The sequence below is a fragment of the Leptonotus elevatus genome, chromosome 1, assembly GCF_054856555.1.
Source record: "Leptonotus elevatus isolate MCC_2025b chromosome 1, RoL_Lele_1.0, whole genome shotgun sequence".
Classification (NCBI taxonomy): Eukaryota; Metazoa; Chordata; class Actinopteri; order Syngnathiformes; family Syngnathidae; genus Leptonotus; species Leptonotus elevatus.
The window spans coordinates 39,278,464-39,305,681 of record NC_141239.1 but is presented as its reverse complement, the minus strand read 5'-3'; the positions used below and the strand labels follow the sequence as shown (position 1 = coordinate 39,305,681).

General features: G+C 38.8%; 1 protein-coding gene across 1 annotated transcript; it reads right to left on the bottom strand.

The window, feature by feature from the left end:
* Positions 1-1,912: 1,912 nt before the first annotated feature.
* LOC147182020 (unconventional myosin-VIIa-like) lies at positions 1,913-26,954 on the bottom strand. Its single transcript, XM_086098558.1, has 50 exons — positions 26,821-26,954; positions 26,588-26,624; positions 26,361-26,462; positions 26,103-26,255; positions 25,267-25,335; positions 25,064-25,179; positions 24,847-24,974; positions 24,550-24,692; positions 22,899-23,012; positions 22,523-22,676; positions 22,072-22,148; positions 21,834-21,953; positions 20,812-20,954; positions 20,508-20,718; positions 20,280-20,415; positions 19,071-19,237; positions 18,836-18,976; positions 18,379-18,537; positions 17,923-18,015; positions 17,304-17,398; positions 16,944-17,028; positions 16,743-16,844; positions 16,079-16,195; positions 15,594-16,004; positions 15,282-15,500; positions 15,043-15,198; positions 14,278-14,340; positions 14,080-14,204; positions 13,770-13,896; positions 12,380-12,499; positions 12,079-12,252; positions 11,731-11,958; positions 11,285-11,452; positions 11,055-11,172; positions 9,553-9,679; positions 9,316-9,467; positions 9,073-9,245; positions 8,856-8,956; positions 7,103-7,218; positions 6,804-6,957; positions 6,582-6,737; positions 5,341-5,446; positions 5,054-5,167; positions 4,869-4,956; positions 4,689-4,786; positions 4,412-4,597; positions 4,198-4,314; positions 4,009-4,092; positions 2,305-2,424; positions 1,913-2,195 (listed from the first exon to the last, which is right to left on the bottom strand). The coding sequence occupies exons 2-50, from the start codon at positions 26,597-26,599 to the stop codon at positions 2,103-2,105; spliced, it is 6,531 nt and encodes a 2,176-aa protein (XP_085954684.1). The 5' UTR covers positions 26,600-26,624; positions 26,821-26,954; the 3' UTR covers positions 1,913-2,102.
* Positions 26,955-27,218: the final 264 nt, after the last annotated feature.

Below are 27,218 nucleotides of genomic sequence, written 5' to 3'. Positions count from 1 at the left end.
CTTTAGAATGAAATAGCACATTAGTCCCGTGTGCGCATCAAAACAATCAAAATAAGCCTCTGAAACATGCCTACCTTTAACATTAGAACTGTGATGAAATAAAAAAAACAATCTAAATAAATTTTTATTATTATTTTAAATAAACAGTTCTTAAAGATTAAATGCAAACGTGCTGTGTTGTTCTTCCTTTATTTATTAGATCCTGCTTTCATTGGTAGTCCAGTTTTGAGAAATTTTTAGAAGGAATGAACTGCAGCTAACTTGGTCTTAGACTTGACATGTTTATTTTTTATATGCAAAATATTAGTGCTGTCAAAGTTAAAGCTTTAAACTATTGAGTTAAAGCAGGTGTTAAAGCTTTAACTTTGATAGCCCTAATGCAGATTCAACAATTTTGACAATGAACTCACTGACATTATTGGGATAGAAAGAAAGGAGGAAAGAAAGAAAGAAAGAACGGAAGAAAAATAATTAAAAAGCAAAGACCAGGGAACCTAAATTGAAAATAATTCCATGTAATCATTGTTGCTTTTCTACCATTTATGGTGCAAGTGAGGCCCTGCCTCTCCTGACTGCTTATCCTTGCTGTGTTAAAGGGCAAGTCAACCCAAAAAAAATCTTTACAATATGTTGTATGTGCCCCCACTATTCTAAACATTACATTTTGATTAATATTGCATTTGTAGGATGTGAGTTAATGATCAACATTCGCTCAGGAGTGTCAAAGTCACATGCATGTGTATTTTTATGAGACAGTGGGGATGGTCTTCATGGGAGAGCTTGAAACATTCCAGAGAACTGTCTGCCTATCCACTACATTTGCACAGGTTCCTGCAGAAACAAGTTGGTGTTTGAATGGTCATGGGGGAAATCTTAAACTAGTGTAGGGTTGTGGTTGCAGGGAGGGGTGTGCAGGTGAGATGCTATAGTGATTCGTCTTGGGAAACAAAAGGTCTTTTGTTCCAAATTTGGTGCAGTGCATCAAAAACGCCGTTGCCTCCTTGTAGTTCAGTATACACAAGCATACCAAAATATCTTTCAGCAATCATGTATTTGAACTACAATTTGTCCTTTTACCTGTGTAACACTAAGGTCCAGTCAATGTTTTCATGTAAATACAATTGGTACAGTAACTAACCCAGTGTATACAATTGTTTGTACTGTACATTCATGTTGCTCATTATTAATATGCAACTCCTATGTCAAACCAGTGTAGCAGTCACTTCATAATCACACTTGTCATTCGATGTCAGGGAAGAGACAGTGGCACAAACAATCATACTGCACCTCATAGGCACCTGCCTGTGGTAACCAGATTTTTTTTGGGGGGGGGGGCATGGTTTCCATGGTAACAGAGCAATAGTCTTAAAAGCTATAAGGAGGATTTTATGAACTGACTACAGAACTATGTTGCACTATAATCCACAGCAACATAACCGCACACACTTTTGGATGTCCTCTAAAGCTGCAGGCAGGGCATTTCAGGACATTCCGTCTGACATTTCGTAAATTGCTGCAAAACCGCCATCTTGTTTGAACCAAAAAATATGTGGCCACAAAGTTATGATTCAATACCAAGACTGTATTTAAAAAAAGAAGAAGAAATCTGCCTTAAAAGGATTAGGCTCAATTTTGATGGACACTGCCAGAGTGTAACCATGTTTCTTATTGTGGTTAGTAGACGTGCAGGTCAACGCACTGAGAGGCGTTTACTATTTTTGGTAAGCTTATTTAGCTAAATGAAAAGGGTAAGGATATATGATCTATAGTGGTATGTAGTGAGTTTTTAATGTTACATAAAAATGTGTAATGAGCAGCTGAAAGCAAAAAGTGCTTATTTTATATTAATAAACTATGCAAATAAAAATAAAAATACGCAAACAGAGGTAAGAAAATGACCACTGAACATAGACAATTTAAGAGACATATTTATTGGTTGTATAATTTATGGTGTCGCTTAGTCTATACAGGAGCATACATATATTTTTTTCAAAATGACACCACTGAATTGGAATTATGATGAAGAAAACAAAAAAAAACTCATATTATTGGCTTGTTGTGAAGTCTGCATACTTAGCTGAGCTTATATTAATCGCAGGAGCTCAAGTAAACATATGGTTTTTGGATTGAAAGGCCTGCCTTTGCCTTTCATACATCCTGACATAAGATCTGAGAAGGTCCTCCATTGTGTGACCCTGAAACATGGCATAGAAAAGATCAGCAACTGTTCTATTTGGAAAACGATAACCTTAAATACGGCAATAAACCAACATGGCAGGATTGGTTGGGATGCGGGATGCTCACCTGTGAGGTTTCACAGACAAAGACGTTCCCTCGGACCACGGTGCCGATTGTCATCTGGAAGTAGCTCCCAATGCTGTGGCACTCTGTGATGCGGCTGAATGGATGCATGACCAGCAACTCCTGCAAGGTTCATATTATAATCAAATATTTGGTCAGCAATGACAAAAAGCAAAAGTGTGACAATGTAATAAAATTCGGATACCAGGTATCGTATATTTCAAGGTATCTTGTGTTTCCTCTAGGAATTTTTTTTTCTCAGCAGCAGGGGCAGCTTTTCTGTTTAACTTGTAAAATCTATGTCGAGTTATCTCAAGCTAACAACTCACGTTTACCTCTTCTCTTGTCGGTAATTCGTGCAAGTGTATTTCCATACTGAGTAAGATTGTCATATGCGGTTTAGTGTTCAACAATAAAATACAAAAAAATGCTATTGTTGAGAAAAAACAAAAATACATTTGAAAGAGTGGCAGCTACGATTTAGGAGCCCCTCCTGAATGAATGTACAGGAAACACTAGGAACATTACGGGATGAGGTCATCTAAGCCCTACCATCTAGGGCACTGGTTCTCAGCCTCGGTCCTCGAGTACCCCTATTAGCTCATTGTTTGAAACACCTTTGTTGGCTGTGGGCGACATGGAAAACAGACTGGATAGGGGTACTTGAGGACCAGGGTTGAGAACAACTGATCTTGGGGAGTGATGCCACTTATGGGCCAAGTCATATGTACATACTAATGACAGTCCCTATGTTCAGTTTGTTTCAGGTAGAGAATTTTTTTTTTAAGTTGGTACTGTTGACAAAAAGTATTATCTAGCTAAAAAAAAAAAAAAAACTACATCAATTTTGAAGAAACATTTGGAGTCAAAGCATGGTACATAGTCCCAACAGGTTGTGTGAAGCAGAGCTGCGACTAATTTAGGAGGTCCCTAAATGTACAATTGTACATTGATTTACATTTGTACATGTAAAAGTTTTACTATTACAGTAGTAAGAGTTAAATACACAGGAAAAAAGACCGCCTTCATTTTATATTATATAAAATGTATTTATGTTAAGTCAAGAAAGACTATTTAAAAACAAACAAACAAATAGACCATTTATGTTCAGTGAAATCCAGAAAGACTTGTGTGGAGTCAAAACGGCCATTTTATTTTTCAAAAAAACTTCATCCTTAAACATTACTGTTAAAAATTCACTTCCAATAAAGTATTGGCAAAACCAGTTGCCATTTTTATGTTAAACGGGGTTGCCAGCGTCAACTGAAAGTAACTGACTTATTACTTCTAAACTCAAGTAATCAGTAAAGTAACTATGTTACTTTTAGAATCAAATAATAAGTAACTAAGTTACTTTTTCAAGGTAACTGAGGCAACACTGTACCTTTATGAGGATGAAAAAAATATGACAAATGAAATAGGTGGTCACGAAATCATGTACAAACACACTAAATAATAAGATCCAACACAAATTGCACAATTCTATTCTTTCGACTTTGTGGGAATAGGTTGGGAGGACCCTTTTCTAGTCCAGCATGACTAAAAGATCCATAAGTGCATCACTGGATAGGTTTGCCATTCAAAACAAACGTGAACGTCCTGACATAAACCCCGTCAAATAGCTTTGAGTAAAAACAATTTTTTTTAATTGTGTGAGCAAGTCCCAGTTGTCTAACATCAGTGACTGCTGGTAGTTAGCGTGCATACCTTTGACTTTGGGTCGATTAAGCTTACACCTTGCTTGCTGATGGCAATCCAAATTATACTTGGGTAGCTCGACTCACATGTTTGCTGCAAAAACGGAAATGTCATCATGAATAGTCTCCACGTGTGCCAAGGCAATTTGCATATCCACTATAATTGCCTGTGGATCTGTCTTTCATCCTTCTAACTTACTTTCACTTCAAAGAAGGTACAGCCAAAGGTTGGCCAGCTTGATATGGCTTGCAGGAAGGCAATTTTACATTCCTCCACTGTGATGCCACTCTGCTTGTTGTAGGATGTCATGATGTGCTGCAAGACGAACCCAAATTACACACGACTCATTTTCATGGGATGGAAAACCGCCAGGTGAAGAGTATGTCTTCACTCCCTTTCCATCCTCATTTACCTTCTTCCATTCCTCAGGGGACGCGCTTTTAATCTGGTCAGCAGGGACCAAGCCTGTCAGCATTTTGGGGATCATGACAAACTGTGATCTGTCAGAATCCACTTTGGCTCTGAAAAGCAGCCCGCCAAGCTTGATCATGTCCTCTTTGCTGCAGTTGTGATAACCCAGAAGGTATTTTGGCAGCTCCTTTATGGCAGAGTTTAAGAACATGTAAGTTACACATGCTGAAAATAATTTCTTACAACTTAGAGTGCAATCAGGTGTTAAGTTTTGGTACCTGTGGGAAATAGAAGGTGAGGTCCGCAACCAAGTCTTTTCCCGGCATAACATTGAACCAGAGCTTCCTCTTAAAAATCAGAGCGTAGGCTAAATTGACTGGTAAGAAAAATGTCAATTAGAAATACAGAGAAGATGAGAAATAACATATTAATTAATAAAATAGAAATTATTACGTTACCTTCTCTCACTTTTTTCCCTTTCTTTGAAATTTCCGATGCCTCCCGTAAACTGTCAAAGAAATATGTCTGCTCAGTCAAGCTCAGCATCTGAAGTTAAAAGAAGATTACATAACATTTTAGAAAGTACTTCGCACTCCTTTGTCCAGTTATAAACAAACTTGCATGGAAATCAAGAAATGCATACCTTATTAGTTGTTTTCAAATAGAGGCCATATCCATCTGGCGAGCTCAGCTTTAGCTGGGAAGCAATACTGCAGCACAGCTCTTGGATTGTAGTCGTAGATGTCACCTCAAATAACTGTAAAAGCATGAGGAGGAAGAGACCATATCTCAGTCGAAATGCAAAGGAATAAAGAAAATGTGTTTTCTTCTTTAAATTGCCTAGAAGGATATGGAATCTATCAGAACAATAGAAGTTCAATGTGAAAACCAGGATAATCTCAAAATATACGGGAGAGTTTTGCCACTTACATCATTTGTGTCATTTGGGAAGTGAATTTTATGGAAAATGAGGGTGCTGTTCTGCTGGATGGCATCTACTTCAACCAGAGGTGGAGGACGTTTCCTGGGATCCTTACTGAGCAAATAAAGCATACAGGAGACAAATGTTTAAAGACGACATTGCCAACTTGAAACTTTCTAGCCCTCAGTACAGAATTGGCAAATTCTGGTCTGGTCATGCAATTCTTTTTGCTTATAACTGGCATCATCCAGTGTAGACTTTCTACCTGTGTTTATAAAGGTGTCTGCAAACCATAAATAGTGATACATTCGCTACTGCCCTTTGCAGGTTGCTGATGGCCGTTTTTGCAGTTATCAAAACATTTCTGTTCAGAATGCTGATTGTACACCTGTGGCTTTATCAAGATATTTGTTTGATTTTCAAACTTTTCTCAGCTTTACAATCGCTTGTTTTCACCCATAGACACCTCTCTGGTTTTCATGTAGGCTACCATGCTAAGTCGCTAGCTCCTATAATGTAAACGTGAAACCAAAATATGAAAGAGTGTCAACAGTTATTGTTTGTATAATTAATAGGGATGTAAACGATATCCAAACATACGATATTATCACGATACAATATTTATCATGATATTGTTGGGAGGTTGGCGATGTTAAAAAAAAAGTGACAATATTGTAAAAAAAAAAAAAAGCGCTCATACTTAAAAACACACAACATTGTGCTTTTGTACACAACAGCAATGCACATAAACAACATACAATCTCTAATAACACTTATTATTGAGGCACTTACTTGCCAATGCACGCACACATTGAGTTCCTCCACAAATTGACTCAGTTCACAAGCATATTACGTTCCCCTCCATCTGACCATTAGTGTGGATTTTAAATATAGAAGGGCCAAAACATGCCTTGCGAAAATTTAACTGCACAAAAAAAACCCCACCAGAGTGTGCTAGAACTGCACAAATGGAAACCAACCTGACTTTTTTTTTAACAGATATGCTGCTTACTATCGTGACATGGCGACGCAGATATTGCGGCAGTTTTAATATTGCGGTATCACGATATTGCCGTTATCGTTACATCAATCTACCACATATTAATTTGCACCTGCTTTACCTATACCAAATTACACTGCTGGTCCACAGTATTTGAAAACTTTGAACATTTTAAATACTTCTCTTCTATTGGATCTTATTAGATGTAAATGTCCCTATATAATCAGATATCTTCAACTGCAGGCTGACCTGCACATCCGCTGCAGCCTCTGGAGACATCCTGCAGCCAGGGGTTCTCTGGGTCGTGACTGTAGGAACCGCTGAGTGTGTCTCATCAGATACGGACTGGGCACGAACAAGCCTGAACACAACCACATCAGCTGCCACCCGCGCTCCATGCTCAGCCTGCAGAGAGCAATGTAATGGTGAATTTGGTGACATTGTTGCAATACAACACCCAGGCGCATCTACCTGCTGCTGTTATTGGTCATCTGCCTCATGATCTGGCAGTAGATCTCATCCTGCAGAGGCTCGTGCTGCGTAGCGGGGCCAAATATCTGGTCTGTCAATTCTAACGGACTGCGAACCTGTTTGATGGGGTAGTCGCCCATGTACTTCAAAATGGGTAGCAACCACGTCAAGGACTCGCTCATATTGTAGTCAGAATTACCAAAATATTGAAAATGAATGTTTGCAACACAATCTGCAGTGTAAGATACTTGTGCTGTCATTAAAACAGATGTTGCAACAGCAGTTGGTTAAGAGGATATCAGTGAAGGCGTTGCAGGCGAGGTAGTTCAGCTCAGAGTTGCGGACCAGACTCTTCATTAGTGGCTGCTTCAGCGGTTCTCTTGAACACACCCACAGCCTTTCTTTACCTAGAGGTCTGTCACAGTGAGGAGGGGTTACACAGACATTTAAACATTCATTTTGGGTACAGGCAGACACCAATATAATCGAGTAAATCTTAGAAGTGCTTCACAACTGTGTTGCATGGAGTCGACCAACTTCTGGAACTGACATACCAGCACAGGGCAACTGAGCAAAATCACCCACAAACGTTGAATTCAGGCTACAGTACACTGTCAAGACATTAAAACATGGTAGCCGAGTATCGTGACGTGGGGATGTTTCTGGCCCCCTGTGGAGCTATTCACCACATTTCTGGGATCATTTTGAATACATCAGACCATCTGAGGAGGTCATTATTGCCTTGTGAGAGGGCGAAAGGAACTTGTGGAGTGACATTCAAAAACACTGAGGCAATACCAAGAAATACAAACAGACTGCGTATTGTACTAGTTACTAAATTAAAGTTGGTCAACTAAAGGCAACACAAATATGAAGCAGTTCTCAGAAACAGTGGTTATACAACAGATTTTTTTTTCAACAGGAAAGCTGCATATCTTTTTTAAACAGCATGTTTTGCTGTGAAATATCATGTGTACATGTTCCCAATTATATTTGTGTGTGTTTAAAGGGGAAGTCAACCTTAAACATTTCTTGACAATAATATATTATAGGTGACCTCACTGTAAACAGGACATTCTGATCAATATTACATTTGTGGAATATGAGTTATGTGGCAAAATCGAGCCATTTTTATCCATCTAAGGGGACGGCTATTTTGCCACTTGCTGTCGACTGAAGATGACATCACAGTTGCTCAGGGCTCAGATAGCGGCCAATCACAGTTCACCTGTTTTCTGAAGCTGAGCTGTAATTGGTTGTTACCTGAGACCTGAGCAACTGTGATGTTATTTTCACTCGACAGCAAGTGACAAAACGTCCGCCTTCTGATACTGATAAAGGTTAACTCATACTCCACTAACGCAATATTAACTCATTCACTGCCATTGACGGCTATAGACGTAAAAAAATAATTTGAACTGTTTCTATTAGTTTAACATTTTTTTCCACTTTTGTTAACAAGAGTATGGAAACCTAGAATTTTTTTTATTGTACATTTAGAACAGATATAACATTTGTGATTAATCGTGAGTTAACTATTGAAGTAATGCGATTAATTACAATTAAAAAAATTAGTGCCTAACACCTCTAATTTTTAGTAATCTTTTCTCCCCCAAAGATTATTTAAAAAAATGTCTAGGTTGTCATACTTACATTTTTGACGTTTATAGGCGTCAATGGCAGTGAATGGGTTAACCAATATACCGTATTTAGACTCGTGGGTCTGCATTGAACATATTATTGTCAAGAATTCGTTTTTAAGTTGACTTCCCCTTTAAATTGCAATGCCCAATGGCCTAGTTTGTGTAGTGGGTTTAAGAATGTCATTACGCGCCACAAGAAAGCACACTCAGTTACCAACATACTTTTCCCCCCCTTTTCTTTATATTATATTTGTGCCCGAGAAGTTTTTCATTCAAATATGCACTCTAATTATGACTTTAAGCTGTACTCGCTTAAACACACTGTAAATAAATCTGAACATATTTATCCAGCAGTTGAAGAACAGTGTATAGTGTCTGTATAGTAATTAAAAAATAAAAGACATATCACCGAAAATTGTCGAGCGCAAACTCTTTTAAAGAGACAGGAGCAACTGTTTCCTCTCTTTGGGGCCCACTTTGTGTTTTCCTCTGGCCCGGAGTGAGCAGCTCCTGATAGGGTCAATGAAACAAAAATGAGGATTCATTTGTAGACCACTTTCTACACCAATGCTTCGTACTGTTTGCCATCTTCTTGGCCAAATAAGATATCCGTCATTTTACAATACCAGCATGTCATCAGTGGGTTTGCTGAGAGTTGGGAGGAACTGCACTCCATCTTTATAGACAGCACCACTGATATTTGTCTTCTGATTTGTAGCATTGAACACATTCTTGCCAGAGGAATCCTTTTCTATCAACAAAAGGTCGCCTTCTTTACAGACCAAGAACATGGGGTCATCTGTTGAAGGGAGTAGCACATAGGAAGTTATTCATGTTTGTAGGTTACTAAAAATGCCGTCGACTCCTACCTGATTTATTGGAATCCTGCTTAGCGAGTGCAAACACCGAGCGGGCTCGTAGTCCACTCAAGTTTTGCTCTACAAGTGCAGCCATGTCATCAGCTTCGCCACACATTAGGACATATTCACCTCTAATTGTGGCTACACTCACCGACCGGTCACTTAAAAGGCCATCATTAGAATAAGTCAGTTTGATTGACCAAAATTGATAACGCAAGCCCCAAAGGTGGAAAACATGAACCATACCTCAATTTTTGGACTTCTTTTACTTCCAGGTAAGGCAGCTCAAGGAGTTTCTTGTCTCTTCCATCCATGAAGAAGATGCCACTCCAGTTTACAGCCACAACAAACCTACTTTTGGGCAAAGTAGGCCCTGTGGACATACAGTGGTGTTTTATTCATCAGGATGACTACACTCACAACTCAAACACTAAATCATCTTTTCTCACTGAAATGAATGAAAAAAACATTCATCCGTTCCATCCCCGCATTGTACCTCCTGCTGTATGTGCTTCCGCTATCAGGGTGCAGTATATTACAGACGACAACCACAATGAAGTGTTTCGTAACTGACTCAGTAAGCTGCAGTAATATTACCGGTAACCTACATGTGTTGCTGCACTGTTATGTGTTAAAAAAAATACATTGTTTAAAAGGGTTATAACTGCGACGTGGATAGGGGTGTGAATTGCCAAGTACCTGGCGATTCAATTCGTATCACGACTCATAGGTCACAACCTGATTCAATACCGATTAATCCCAATACAAATTTATAAATTGATTATTGCGATTTTTTTAAACTCAAATTTAGAAAATACTAATCAGTAAATTTGTACATGTACACTGCAAGATTTGTATGGAAATGTATTTATCTGAAAATTCAGGCTTATAACTGAGCCACTGCGTTTAACAAACAGGTGTCTGTTTCATGTTTGAACAGCACCGAAATAAAATATTAAGGCCTAATGTTCCATTACTATAACATTCTTCTATGCTTAATGTGTGAATCCTAACCCTAAGTAAGACGATTTGCTGAATATTCCCATAAAAAAATTATGTTTAAAAATCGATTCGGCCGCATATCGAATCAATTCGAGAATTGCGCGCTGTAATATGGTGATATATTGCCAAATCGTTTTTTTCAAACACCCCTAGACATGGATGTTATTTGGTAGCCAAACTGGTCATTTGCATTGTGTGTTAGCGTTAAGATGGCATACTTAAAGCACACTTATGAGGTTGTTTTAAATGCAGATGTAGAATTATCTTTGATGTTTATCTTGGTAGTAAATGTGCATTAATAACTCAACAACTATTTGATTATCAAATGAATCAATACATGAATCATTTATATACATTTTTTAATTGGTACAAATGCTCGTAATTTCTGCTTCTCAACAAGAAACAGTCTGATTTCTGTAGTCCTCCATGAATGTGGACTGATTCTCTGTGTTGAATCAAAATACAGTCAAACTCAAATTTGCGTTGCGTATTACTCTGACAGAGACCGAATCAGCAACTGAATCATTACACTTTATGCTTGTGCAATTTCTGCACTGTCAATTTGAAATAGTGTCATATTTTTTAATTAAAGAATGGAAATTAAATGTTTTTAATCTGATTGATAGACAAAAATAATCAACAGATTAATCGATTTTTGAAATAATCATAACTTGCAGCCTTACTCGACAGTAAACTTCAACTGGTAGCGGCAATAATTGTGTAAAATGGTCTGCATGTTGACTAACCTGACACCATTGTAACATCATAAAGCTTGGAGAAGTGGACTGGCCATTCCACTCGAGCACAATCAACAAGTTCTCCTTTCACGCTCTCTGTGCTCATGGTCCCCTTTATGTAAGCACCCTGTCAAGTTAAGACACAAAATTTCAACAAAGGTCTGCTACAATTTACACTTTCGCCTAGGGCACCAAATCCCCTAGGGATTTCCCCTGCAGGAAGTACATTCGTCTCTTACCTGTAAGTATGCTGAGCTGATGAGTTGGATCCATTTGGCCATAGATTTGTTTTCAATCAAAGGTATAGCAATGCAGTCCTCAACCACCCTCTGCACATTCTCTTTGCTGTATGATGAGCCAAACTGGATATAATAGTGTTTTGTTGCCAACTGGATATATTCATCCTCCTGAAGGGTGCAATGCCATTTTAGTGACTACTGTATAGTATATAAAGATTTGTTTTGGGTTTGATGGTCACAATATGAAACATACACAGGAAACAATTTGCTAGTATTAGCTTGTTAAACATGTTAAAAGTGTTCACATATACACTTGACAGACATCATATAACGCTCTGTTATGGTTCACATAGCCTGAGTTGTTAATTAATCTAAAATATGTTTATTGCGGTTGTAGTTTTTATACAGTAATACTGTTTTATAATGTACTGTGTATAAAGTCTCACCTTCTCACTAATGTACTCTCCTGACTTGATGCACTGAATGACCTGCTTGTAGATGAGGTCGGTACTGATGGAGTCTTCAGAGCAGTTGTGCCAGGGCGTGAAGAGCTCTTTGCGGACTGTGAACTGCACAGGCGTGTCCTTCTCCTGCTTGCCCTGTCGCCTCCTCTCCTGCTCGCACTGAGACACAGCATCCAACACATGCTTCCCACAGCTGCCCAGAGACCACATCTGGAGTCAAAAGGTCAAAATGCTTAGTGTGTGCTGTCCCTCTTAAGGTTGATATGAGATTTAGCAAAGCCTGCCTTCAGTAAAATCCCTCTCCTATTTACCAGGGGAAGTAAAGCTCACTTTATCAAAGAGACGAATGTAGAGGGAGAATCCATATGTGTCTCGCAGATTAATCTTGTCAGCCACAGCTTGACAGGCCTCTGCAGAGGTGGAGGCTGAGTCCAGCTGCAGGCTGACATTACTGCCATCTGTCAGAGTCACCGTCATTTCTATAGGCTCCAAAGCTTTGACAGCCTGTCAACAGGGAAAAGGATACAACTTTAATGACTCTTTACGGATTCTCTTTTCGTAACCTGTTAATGAATGAAGACTTTTGCCAACCTCCACAATTAAACAGCTCAACACAAGCCAGTATATGTACCTGTAATTCGAGCCAACAGGGCAGCTCTTTTCGCTCTCCATTGGCTTTAATGCGACGCAGGCGCTCACTACAATATTCTGCGTAGCCATTTGGCCCCCTGTGGATAAAGGTCTCCAAATACTGTGTGTAAAAGTGAAATAACACACAAATAAAGTAATCAGTTAAGAGAAGAAAAAAAAGAGTCTAAACCTGCAGTAGGGAAGCTACCGGTAGTTAAAGAATGTTTTACTCAAGTCGTACATGAACAGGGATAATTAAACTTTAATTTGACTTCTGAATCATTTTGATTGAGAGTCCAAGTGTTATGCTCTTCATCCTTCACTAAGTAATAGAGACACACCATTGTGCATCAAATATGTTTCCCTATTCTTCCACACATTTTAACCAACAGTCATGGAGTTGGCAGTTTCATCCCAAATGCCAAATTACCAGTTCTGATATCAGTAATCATCACAGTGCTTTGATGCCATCACTATTCTGCTCGTGCCTTGAGCAACATTTGCACATGAAGCTGGATTTACACTTCATGGTTCAAGTGACACAAGCTGGATATGCATTGTGGCAACGTAAATATAACCCCCCAAATAAGTTACGTGCCTTCACACCGAAATCAGGCCATTTCCCAAATAGGGAAGTCACCTCAATTTTTTTAAATTACGATAATATGTTCTATGCAGCCCCACTATTTAAAACATGGTATTTTGATTAATATTGTGTTTGTGGAATGTGAATTAGCAGCAATATCCACCCATTTTTACCCATCTCAGGGGGCCGCCATTTTGCCACTTGCTGTCAACTGAAAATTACATCACAGTTGCTCACAGTTGAGTTAAGGTAACGACTAACTGTGGCTCAACTAGAAAATGTCACATGACCAAACTCAGAAAACAGGTGAGCTGTGACTGTTTTTTACCTGAGCTCTGAGTCACTGTGAGCTCATTTTCAGTCGAAAGCAAGTGGCTGTACAAGGCAAAATGGCCCCCGAGAGGGATGAAAACATGTCAATTTTACTGCTTACTTCACATTCCACTCACGTAATACGGTATTAATCAGAATACTGTGTTTAGACTAGTGGGGCTGCATAGAACATTGTTTATTGTAATGAACATTTTTGGGTTGACTTTGCCTTTAACATCACTGAAATACTCAATCACTGACCTGGGACAAGTGTGCAGACCAATAAAATATTACATTATGAATGTATTGCTGTTTATTTCCACGTTGCCACTGCTCAGTGTTGATACTTGTTACTCGTGAATTTTTGGTGGGATTGTACCTGCAGTATAAATCCAGCTTTCGCCTCCAGTTGATAAAATATGGCCTTTTCCGGCAGTAAATCTCAGAGTTCACACGCACTGCAATTTCAAAAACTAAATTGGCAGAAGCTGACCTTGATGAAGAGGTCTGTCGGGGGAAAGATCCCCAGACAGATGGAGAGTAAGGTCCATCCTTGCATACGGCTTGTTCTGTTTTTATTGTCAATCAGCTGCTTACAGATCTGACAGTAAATCTCATCTCTGGGAGAAACACAGTGAATCAAAATGCTCAAGTGAGGACTCATATATACATTTGGAAATAATAAACAATAAAGGCATTCAGGATTTTTTTTTGTGCCTGTCTGGTTTGGAGGGCTAAATTAAATTTGTCTAATCCACATCTTGTCCTGTTGAAGCTAATATGTAGATAGGTTATATTCTCACCTTATGTCTCGTTTGGATAGTGCAAATCCAACAATAATGTGCAGTTTTTCCAGAGGAGAAAGTTGCCTGTCCAATGTAGGCCCCTCTCCAATCAAAACACCCTCATCTTCTGTGAAGCTGTCCGGCTGGTTTGGGAGACAATGGAAATGATTAAATTTGAAACAAAAACACAATAAATGTGGGAGCATGAAGACTAACCTCCTCAATAATAGCAGAGGGTTTCCTGTTTCCTTGCTTTTTCTTGTTCTTCCTGAGTATTTTCTAAAAAAAAATACCAAATTGTATTAATACAGCAATGATGGACATTTGTAATACGATTATAGCCAGAATATGATATCCTTTTCTTTTTTGGACAGATTTAGTGTCCAGTGATTTAAAACGCTTCAGAGGGTTTTACATTCAGTCTGGAGTATAATTAATAATGCTCAGCATTAAAGATACTTTTTTTTTAAGGGGAACTCAAAACAAAACAAACCTATATGTTCTTGCAGCCCCCACTAGTTAGAACACGGCCTTCTGATTAATATTGTGTTTGTGGAATATGACCTAACCAGGAAAATCCACCTGTTTTCATCCATCCTAGGGGGAACGACCATTTTGCACATCACAGTGCCCCAGGCCCCAATCGCGGCTTACCTTATGAACGCCACAAGACCACACCCAGAAAACAGGTAAGCCCTGATTGATCGCTACCTGAGACCTGAGCAACTGTGATACCATTTCAGTCGACAATAAGTAGTAAAATGGCCGCCCGCTCAGATGGATAAAAACGGCTGGATTTTGCTGTTTAATTCATATTCCACAAACACAATATTAATCAGAATATCATGTTTAGACTAGTGGGGCTGCATAGAACATTATTGTAAAGACAATTTGACTTCCCCTTTAAATGAACACCCCACAATTGCGGTTAAACTCACTACAAAAGTTAAAAATAAAAGTTTCCCGTTCTTCCTTACTTACCTGGTCAAGTCCCACCAGGCTGCTCAGCCTCCTGCCCTGCCTGTGAGGCAGATTGCGAGAAATGCTGATAGAGGCCTGAGAAGTCGCATCCTGAGATCTGGGCTCTGGTAAGTCCCCCATGAATCGTAATATAATCCACCATACGGTCAGACAGGCCTGTATAGAAATGACAGGTGATGTCCAAATAGAGACATGTCCTGGAAAATGAAGTACGCATGCCCACATGTTTTACTACTCACCAATGAGTCGCTCTCGTCGTCGTGTTGCAGAAGAGGCTTCCTGAGTCTGTGATTTATATGTGTGTGGCTCACATCACTCTGGAAGTGAAGAATGCTGAACCTGTAGAATGAAAACTCTTCATTGAAATCTTCAAAATCATCTTCCTCTTCGTAGAGCGATAGAGTCGGGGTTGTTCTGTCTGAAGCTGTAATGCTTATCTCAGACGTGGTCTCTGCTTTCTATAGAGTTCAAATAAACAGATGTTAGGTTGAACAGTTTTAAGCATATTTGCTTGATCAATATGACAATTTTCTTCAAAGCTATTATCAAACCTCCATTTCCTTTGATTCCAATTCTTCACATGTTGTAACTGTCACAATAGGTATGGGCAGGACATTTCTTTTCTTCTCGGCCAAATCCATCTCAGTGATTGGCTCAAGCTCCTCATTATCTTGCTGAGCCTGTATGATGACTTCTTCTAGTCGGCGCTGAAGCTCCAAGCCAATATAATCTTCAGTGTCATGCTCTTCTGGTTGAACCGGTGTGTGCGGTGCATCCGGTGTGTGCGGTTCATCCGGTGTGTGCGGTGCATCCGGTGTGTGCGGTGCATCCGGTGTGTGCGGTGCATCCGGTGTGTGCGGTGCATCCGGTGTGTGCGGTGCATCCGGTGTGTGCGGTGCATCCGGTGTGTGCGGTGCATCCGGTGTGTGCGGTGCATCCGGTGCATGCATGCCCCGGAGACCCTGTATAAGTGGTACATGGAGCATTGAAAACATACAATGCCTATTATTTTTACATCAAGATTTTCAGTACTTACCACAACCCTCATTCCTGTAAATAATTGTCTTGCCAGGAGTCCTCTGGTGTAAGCTTGCAGAATTATGACTGCTTCTCTCTTCTGCTTCCAACTCTTCCTTGCCTGGTAACCTCGGACCTACACATTGTCTCAGTGATTACTTATCAATTCATACTAATGTATGAACATTGAGTACATTATGTTTTATGCTGCTTTAGATCAAAACAAAACACATTACTTTTAAATTTTGCAAGATGTTAAGACATCTGTATCCTGAAGGTCTCGATAATACCCGTTATCTTCCATAGATCGTAGGTTTAAAGATGGTAAATAATAACTTACCGGTAAAAAAAAAATGTCAATCTGAATCCACAGAAAACTACAAAGGGTTCTGCTTTGGCCCATTCCAGACACATACAAAAACCTTTTGAGGAAAACTGTTTGTCATTTTTTGAGTTATGCTGGTAGCAAGATTAATTCCTGCCTTGTATGTTTGGTAGAGGTAAAAACATACTGTTAAAATTGTCTGTTCTATGAGTAAAGCGCAATTTCCCCAAATTGTGTTCAAGTGCCAAACTATCGAAAACATTAAGTCTCTTGAAAATGTGATGTCATGGTGCCATCACAAACGTAAACTTCAGCAAATTGCTACATAATCTGGCCAAACATTATCTTGATTACATACGTGTGCCTGTAAAGTGAGTAGTGCTGCTCGTTGCCTTTGATACAGGGACTGAAGCTTCCGACCACGTATTTTTGACACCAGGCGTTCAAAACCTTGCAGGAGCTATTCAGAGCAAGAGTGGGAGGAAAAATGATTTGAAACAGTTTTACTGCCGGTGCCTAAATAAAAGCAGAATGTCAGATGCTATGTTCAAAATCGTACTTTTTTTCCTGCCTTGTTTTCCCAGTAAGCTCTCCAGTTTTTCTGCAACACCACAGCCGCCCTCCGCTTCTTCAGAAAATACTTTCTATAAAAGAGGCAGAGCAATAATGCTGCAACTGTAATGTAAGCTCACTGGCCACAACTTTTAGATAACAAGCCAATGAGATCCAATACATATCACTGTAGCAGGCTTCTTTTCTTTTTTTTTTAACACGATTTTTTAACCTGAGCGGGACAAAATATTACATTAGTAAATTTCAATCTGCACGAATAACCATATTGTTTGTACCTGGTATTGTCAGTCAAAGCTGCCTCAGTTCACATTATCATTTATGAGCTATATTTAGAATTAAATTGCACCTGTGCTTGTATCCCAGCATGAATCGCTGGATCACAAGAGCTTTCATGCTGAGTTCTTCTTCCCTCAGGCGTTCTAGGATAGCATCATGAGCATCCTGGAAGATAAAAAAAAAAACTATTTCCAGTCTCTGGGTCTGTCCAGGAAATCACTGCAATAGATTGCCAGGTTTAAAAAAAAAATAGCTATGAGTGGGGTCTGAATAACTGAAAAGCAAAAAATGCCTCAGATGTAGATGAATATATTTTTGGAGCAAACAATTTTACCAGTGAGAGAAAATACTGTCAAATCATTGCCATAACTAATCAATACAAAACGTGTTAATGAAGATGCTCAATGCAGGATATTGAATTTCGAATCACTACTGCCACGTGTGACCGAAAAATGAAATTTCACACTCCCTTAGTCACTACACACTAGAGGGTGGGAAATTCAAACCCAAATCCAGCCTGAAAACTATTGGCCAGAGGCTTGCAGGAACACACATTGTGAAGAGCTAAGGTGTTAATCTGCTAATTAGAAAATGTTGGAGTTGTAAATGGTCAAACAAAAAGGCTATTGTAAATATATTTTTGGTCAAATTGCTACATAGAGCAGCTTTAAATGAATTTTTTTTAGAACCTTCAGAAAAATCTTGGTCTTCCCAATTTTCCACTCGTCAGGTGATACAAACGCCGTCTGGCAGATGGCGTCACAACAGGCAGCAGCTGTGTTCTGTGAAGAGAATATTTAATTAATGAATACTGACAAGAAGCCGATGCTTCCATTCATCCATGGCAAATGTTACATCAAGTACAAACATACACTCACTGGCCACTCCATTAGGTAAACTTGCTCAATCTAATTACATTCAAAACAAAAGCTGTAAAGAAATTTCAAAAGTGAGAATTTAGTATCGATGTAAAGACTGCAATTTTGGCAGAATTCTTACATTGGATCTGAGCAGAGCAGATGAGCCTAATGATGAAGTTGTAAGTAGGTGTATACTACAGGTTAAACAATCATGCTGATCCTGATTATAGATTAGCAGTAAAATGTGTTCCATGTAATTATTCCCTGGACCATAACATGACTAACAGTTTTGGGGTCACAGATGGTTGTCTTCAAGAGCACTCTGTAGCGAGACAAGAATTCCTCAAAGGTGTGGCGAACGGGATACCCCAGTTTCCTGACGCGGATAGTATCCATCATGCCGGAGTATCTCAGCTGACGCATACAAAGTTCTCGGTCAAATTCCTTGGAGTGGCAGAACAAAAAGGTCTTTAGTACAGCATTTTGCATCAGTAACTGCAAAACATCTTGAGAACAATTAAGCACAAAATTACAAGAAATGAACTGAACTGCTTTTTCATACAACACAGTATGACGACGTTGTTTTAGTGTAACAGCAGATGGAAAAAAAAGTGATTAAAGTCACACTTACAAAAGAAATGCAAAGAGATGGCACAGGGAGGAATCTATCTACTATTCCCACTTATGCAAAGATGATCATTTCCATTGAAAAGACTTTAAATGAATGAAAGCAGAAATGCACCTCAGACTTCTTGTTGTTGTTAGGTTTGAAGCAGCGGATAAAGTATGGCTGGCAGACAGTGAGAGCCTTCATGAGGGCGTCCAGAGACTGCCGGAACTGACCGCTGAGGGTTGGCACTTGCTTGCGGCTGTCAGTAACGGACTGTAGGAACAATAACGCAGCGTAAATGGGACAGTGAAGAGGGAAGTGTTGTCAAATATCTACTTTTCATTCCAAATCAAGGATGCTTTCATACCCGCATGGAATTCCTGGGTGTGATCATGACCTTCTTGTTATTTGTCACTCTCAGTCCATTCAATGGAAGCTCTGCCATGAAAATCTGTTGAAGCAGCTTGTTGGTGGACGTGTCAACCATCTTGAATATGTCAGAGCTTACAGCGTCTCTATTTTTCTCAAGGAACCCTTCAAAGTAAGAAAAACAATTGTGGGCTCTATTTATTAATTTGTTAACTGGTCCGAGTAGGCACTCTTTGGTATGTTTTAATAAATCAGTAATAACTTTTTTCAGATCGATACCAGTACGAACACGCAACTCAAGTAATCACCAATACCAAGCGTAGACACTACTAGTGCTTTTGATACAAAAAAAAGGTAGATAATTTTGAAGGAAGACCTCTACATTCCAATATAGCATTTTTCCTTAAAATTGAATTAAATTAATTGCAATTTAGTATTCTTCTAATTTGTAGTTCTTGATCGTTAAACGGCCCCAAGACTGTGACCGATACTGGTATCTGTTGCTAATACAATATCGTGAAACAAGGCCTGGTATCGGCCCAATACCAATACCTGGTATCAGTACTCGCCCAGTCTTCTTGTCAGTGTCATTGTACAACTAAACAGATCCAGATTTCTCAGTATATTTATGAAAAATTGATTAAAGATCATTATCATTTCAAAATACTATAAATGCTTTTATGACATTTGTGAGATTGTGTGCCGTGCTATTTTTGTAATTTAACATATGTGCCTTGGCTGGTTGGGAAAAACTCAACACAATGACTAAAAGACTGTTATATTTAAATTAACAGAGGCAGTCATCAAAATCTTTTTGTGTATTTCTAAAATGGTTAAAATCCCCGTATGTAGAAGGTCTAACAGGGAAACTATTTTCAATGCTATCCATCCATCCATCCATCCATCCATCCATCCATCCATCCATCCATCCATTTTCTTAACCGCTTATCCTCACAAGGGCTGCGGGGGGCGCTGGAGCCTATCCAAGCTGGCTTCGGGCAGTAGGCGGGGTACACCCTGAACTGGTTGCTAGCCAATCGCAGTATTTTCCAAAGCTAAAACATAATTACTATGGAGATCTATTAATTTTTAAATCTAATGTTTCACAAAAACCTTTACGAATGAGTACAGTATTTGTACTCACTGCTGGCACAAGACACAGCCTTCATTTATTCGTTGGATTTAGACTGGAAATATGTTTGCCTACCTTTGGAGTCATAATAAACAACGCCTGCAAAATGGTGAATCCCAAAGTCAGTGTCATGTTCCCTCTTAGAAGGGATAAAGGTCTTGTCGCCGTGATGCTGCTGATTCATTTTGCCAACCATCGTCAGATCTGAACCCTGCCATATAGCACAATAATAACAGGCACAAATGTTTAACATGACCGAAAATATTACAGTGGAATCATCCTGCTGATACGGGACAACATCACCTTTGGAAAATGGCTCTCTTCATCGATCAGAGCAAGCAGGTTACAGGGTTTCCCGGCCAGAAGATCCAGGATCTTCTGATTGTCACCAAAGTTGATGTGATTCCACACAATATTTTCTTTCAGATATTCTTTCTGCTCCAGCTTGAAGATGTGACCCACAAAGAACTGCTGCAGCTTCTCATTTGCAAAGTTTATGCACAACTGTTCAAAACTGGAGAGAAAGTGACTTTTGTTCAGTTCTGGAGGTGAATTTTATGAAATGATATTATTGTGCATGCAAAGTAGTGGTGTAAAGTCTTAAGACCTGTTGATCTGGAAGTTCTCAAAGCCAAATATGTCAAGCAGGCCGATTGACAAATAGAATGATTTGGGCTTGTCAGCGATACGTTTGTGGATGACACCATTGATTTTCCCAACAATCCAGATGAAGAGTTTATTGTAGATTGCCTGAGAGATGAGACACACACATCACATTCAATTAGTCAGTCATCAGTAATGTACAATTATGACACCTGTTCACACATGCTAAAAGGGAATTTTCTCGTCTGCAAGAACATTTACTGCATGTCTGAGGACTAAGATGTAGGATGAGAAGATCTGGCTCATTCTTTATGTTCTACACTGTCACAAATGTGATTGTGTTGTTGAGGTCTATAGGATCTCAAGTTCTGCCAAGCCAAACTTGTCCAACCATGCCTCTAGAGTCCATAAGAGACATATCAGAAAAGTTCCAGGGCAGGCGTCACCAAAATAAATATAAGATTTTCCTTTTCCAAGTAATCCCCATGTAGTCTAACCCACTTCCGCAGGCATATTGTCATGGTGAAGTAACCACAAGTTATCATCTCACAACTCTTGCCTCGTCTCGTGCACTGAACGAAGCAAATGCCACATGATTCTCTCGTTAGATGTGCTGGTCGATAAGCCAACCCGTGTTGAAGGGGAAAGCTTGTAGATGTTTGAAATATGTTTTGCGTTTGAAATATGTTTTGCGTTTGAAATATATATTTTCTAACACACCTCCTATTCTGCGTACTGGGGCATGGGCATGCTGCAACTGAAACTTGCCTTCTCAAACTGGTCGCACAAAGTTGGAGTCTAGAATGGGTCCAAACTCACATTGTGTTTCTCACTATAATTTTTTTTATTGATTATAAATTAATATAATTATTTTACTAGTAAATGAAGCCTTGACCAAAAGGTTTACAATTGCATGTAGATAACACAAGAGGGTGACAAAGCACTATTTAATGGAGCTCATCAACTCAGTTGAAGAAAATGGGGAAGAAAAAAAAAAAGATGTGACTCTAAGTTAGCAAATCAGACCTTGACAAATGCGTCCCTAGATGCAGAGGCCTGCTCACAGTCAAGAGGTTTGGTCACCCTCTCTCTGTTGGTCATAAAGGAACGATGGGTCAAGCTGTTCGCCAGCATAGAATTCTGGACCTGTAGGAAACATGCACAAGAAAATAAGGAATAAAAAAAAGGAAAAAAAAAAGATAAATCTTTGTTGATGCAGCACTTATGTGGCCCCAGCTCTGGATGGTGATAAGACAAGACAAACCTCTAGCAGTGACGCTGCAATGCTAAAATGGTCCGATTTGCTGACATCACTGGTTTCCAAGTTATTTTGCGTGTTTGCTGCAGAAAATTACAGAACACGATGGCATCAATGTTAGTTCAACTTTTACAATGGGTCATCGGTGGCCTTTTCCAAAATCCTACCAAGGTGGTCGTAGCGTATGTTCATTACTATGAGCACTGTTGGGTCAAATTTAGAGGCCTAAGTATTTTGGATTAAAATGGCACAGACATTTTTTTAATGGAATGCTTTAAAATATTGCTTTTTTTTTTTTTTTTTTACATTTACCTTGCTAAATAAATTTTGTGCACTTATTTTCATCCATTTATAAGTTTCAGCAGCTGTAATAGGTTACACACTAATGACAGGTTCATGAATTTATTTTGTCCCCGTTTGATAATTATGACAACAACATATGTAAAATGGCACTTGCCTTCAAAGTAGACGTTTCCCATGTGTAATATAGCTGCAAGCAGCTTGAGAATTTCAAAACACTGCTGATCGGAGAACATCAGAATTTTCATAGCTGATCGAATACGCCTGAAGTCCTCTGCATCTTCCCTTCCTTCACATGTGATACAGTCCCCCTGTAATATAGTAGTATGGCAGTTAACTAAGTTACTAATGGTCAGCACGTGGTGAAAGTTCTGACTGTGTAATAAATGATTCCAAATATTATGAATCTCAATGGGAAAAAATTATTTCATGAGGAAATTGCCAATGACTGCACATGGAAAAAATATGCACCTTAGAAGGCAAAAGTATTTAAAAAAAAAAATAAAATAAGTTGTCTGTTGACATGATCATACCTTGGTTAGGAATATGTAGTCTTGTGCGTTTTTTAGATGCAGATTCTTCCTCTCCTCTGCTGTGATTCCTGCCAGCATGCAGTAGAAGATATGATAGTTTCGCTCTTCCTGGGCCTGAGGTGAAGAAAATATATACAGTATATATATTTTTTTTTTGCTAGGCTTTATATGTGTGCTAAGTGTCCTGAGTCTCTGGGCATGTTTCGGCCCCCAAGAACAAAATGTATTTGATTCGATATTGCTTTTAGACAAATGTGGATTTATTTTATTTTATTTTTTTAAAGAAATTGAGTCAAATACTCATATTTTTGTAAATATTGTATTCTATTTGTATTTTTATAACACTGAAAGGAGATTTTGCTACAACTGTAAAATAGTGTCTTTAGAGCTGGTATAGCAGTAAACATTTGTAAAAGTGAGTACACCTGTAAGTGGAAAGTCCAAATTGTGCCCAAAAGTGTCCGTTTTTTTTGTAGGGCCACCATTAATGTGTAGCACTTCCTTAACACTCTCAGGTTTGGAGTTCACCTACCGGTAAGTCACACACATTGCCACCAGAATCCTCCTCAACTCCACAATTATGACATCATGGTGTTGGTGGATGTTTTAAGAGACGTTGTGCACCTACACCTCCTGTTTGAGGATGCTAACAATTTGCTCAATAGTGCAGTTATGATAAATCATCTTTTGTAGAGTAACAAATTTTTTTTTCAGATCCTCGGAGTTCATTGCCATGGCTTGCCGAATTAACTCATTCACTGCCATTGACGCCTATAAACGTAAAAAATTCTGTTAAACTATTTCTATATATTTTTTTCCCACTTTTGTTAACAAGAGTATGAAAACCTAGACATTTTTTTAATAATATTTTCTTTTTTTTTAAGAAAAGAAAAGATAAAAAATTAGGGTCGTCAGGTGATTAAAATTTTCAATTGTAATTAATTACATGACTTCAATAGTTAACTCACGATTAATCACAAATTTTATATCTGTTCTAAATGTACTATACATTTTTTTTCTAGGTTTTCATACTCTTTGTTAACAAAAGTGGGAAAAAGTTTTAAGCTAATATGAATAGTTTAAAGGATTTTTTCACGTCTATAGCCGTCAATGGCAGTGAATGAGTTAAACTTAGCGCAAACACCAAATTTAACACACATGTTCCCTAACAAGTTTGATAAAACCGGGGAGGGAAATGGCTAATAGGGTTCAATTTGGACATGCTCATTTTGAGGGTGGCAGTACATTCACAGGTATATACAAGCTGTACAGTGACTACTTTACATTGTAGCAAAGTGTACCCACTTTTGTGAGATATTTTGCTGGCCATCACTTTTACAAGAAAAAATAAATGGCATGTTTGTTCACCCATTAACACTGCATCATCAAAGAAAACAAGGCATTAAAAAAACAATATTTGTCAATTATTTGCAAATAAATAAAAACATACCGACGTGAAGATGGACCAACAATATAAATAAGAAACCAAGAGATTTTGGCCTGATGTCAGCTGATACATATGGAGGGTTTATGATTGCCCATTTACAGGTGACATTATCTGTCCGCTATCAACATTCTCTTCAGCAATGTGTTTTCTCTTGTACCAGTGAGAGTTTGTGTGTATGTGGCTTTGTTAAGATAGTTGCCTCACCTGATGACAGACGCGAGATTTCTCCAACAGGTATTGCACCACGCGAGCGCCCTCAATCACTCCACCCTCATTGAAGAAGATCTCCAGATATTTTCCAAAACGACTGGAGTTGTCATTCCGGATGGTCTTAGCATTTCCAAAAGCTTGCAAAGTTGAGATTAAAACAGGTTTCAGCACAGGCAACTGTTGATCATTTATCAACTTTTCATGGTGATGTAATTGGAACATCTCTGCAGGATTTAACGTAAAAAGCAAGATTCTTGAGAAGGACATTGGACTTAATGAGTATTGCAGTACCTTCCAATATTGGGTTAGACTCCAAGATCTGTTTTTCAATCTGCTGTTCGGAGAGCTCACCGCTGATTGCTGCCAAGTACTGCAAGATCAACTTGGAGCTTTCAGTTTTGCCCGCTCCAGATTCTCCACTTTGAGAGAGAAACGACACTTGAAATTCTCATTGCCTGTTTTCAGCGATCCTGCCCATCAGGCTTCTTTAAAGGTGAAATAATCCGACCTGATGATGCAGCACTGGTTCCTAAGATGGCGTTTCATGTTGAAGTGGCAGGATTCAGCAATGGCAAAGATATGTGGAGGGAGTTCCCCAAGCTTTTTACCACGGTAAAGTTTTACCTGAAGGACAACATGATGAAGAGATTAAATATGTAGCAATAAAATTCAATCACAACCAACATAAATATTAAGGTACTGACAGCTCACCTTCTCATTTGAGTATATGGGGAAAACTTGGTATGGGTTCACTGCCACCAGAACGGAGCCTGTGTAAGTCTGGGGAATAAGTGATCTTAAGTATGGCAGAAATAAACGTGTTACAATACTATGTACTCAATTTTAGGGGTGTTGTTAAAAATGATCGATTCGGCAATATATCGCGATATTACAGCACACAATTCTCGTATCGATTCATATGCAGCCGAATCGATTTTTAAAGATCAATTTTTGATGGAAATATTCAACAAAATGTCTTACTTAGGGTTAGGTTTCACACTTTAAGCATGGAAGAATATTATATTAATGGAACATTAAGCCTTAATATTTGATTTCAATGCTGTTCAAACGTGAAATAGTGGCTCACAGTTATAAGCCTGAAGAACATTTTCATACAAATCTTACAGTGTACATGTACAAGTTTACTGATTAGTATTTTCTAAACTTTTGTTTAAAAAAAAAAATCGCAATAATTGACTATTGAAGATGAATCGGTATTGAATCAAATTGTGATACCGATTGAATCACAAGGTACTAGGCAATTCACACCCCTACTCAATTTAAAATTTTGGCTGTTATGAGGACTTTTTGAATACAATACACAAGAATGTTTGTTTTTTTCCTGGAGCAATGTTGGTGAATATGATCTATCTCAGATTTAAGATCATTCCAGTCAAGACAGTGAAGGGTTGTACACCAGAGAAAAGGGGAAAATATAGCAAGCATATCAAAATGTTAATCAAAAATATTAACACTTGTAAAACATCCCAACAAAAAGAAACTTGGTTTCATTCTCCTAAGCAGTTCTCTAAGTTTTTGTAACTTACATAAATGATTCCATGTTTGTGGCGCAGCAGCAGGTTCCGCAGTAGGCCAGCCTCTGTCATGTCACCCAGTTTGATCATGTCGTCCACCCCCTCCACTGATGTCGGGTGCATGACCTTAAGGGAGGCTTCCTGCTCCGGGGACAGACTGTGCTCCTGAACAAAAGAAACAGAACCAAAAGTAAGGAAATCAGTGGCACAGCTGTTCAAACGTCAACCAAACGTCACCAGAGAGTTTCAAGTTGCTTGAAAATGGTTCACCTTTCCCACATCGTCCACCAGTAAACGCTGACCGCTTGGTGTTACTTTCACCTTAGCTCCGATTGGCACTGCAGAATCCGAGTCCAGCCAAACCCACTCCCCCTGAAATCAGCAAGCAAAGATTCACACAATATATCGCAACATCATTTAAGAATGGACTACTTTTTTTTTTTAACAGCATATATTGGAATAAAAGATAACCATAACTTCTGGTTTTCCAATCTCACCTTTCTCAGCATCACCAATTCGCAATGTTCCTCGTATCTGAAACATAGAACAAACATAATTAACTTGTTTCATTTTAAGAGTAAAGCTTTAACACAAACCGTATACATAACACAATGAAGCCGGCAGTTCACAGTTCACATTGGAATCGATACAAGATGAAATGATCATCAACTGAGTTCCGTTCTGTCTGTTCACACTCCCAAATTAAATTAGAATGTAACCAGATACGTACCTTTCGATTCTTGTCTAAGTTTTCTTCATGAAATCCCTTATTTTCGCCTCCTGTAGAGTGGCTCTCTATGTTAACGCTGTCACACTGTGGAAAGGGAGGAAACACTCGGGCAGATAGACTTTATGGCACTTTGACTTTGTACTGACAGGCCAAGAAGGAAATAGGGTAGAAGGTGGGTAGATACATTACACAGGAATGATCATGCATTTTATAATAAGGAGGTGGCTTACAGCATTTGGTGCTCTTAATACAGTTATCTGATTATTACTGTATTGCACTGATGTCCTTCAATATTCAAAAAACTACTTATCTGATCAGCTAAAACGTTTGATATAATTGGACAAAAGCAGTGGCATCAACACATGCCATTTGTAATAATACAGTAGCTTATTTCAACA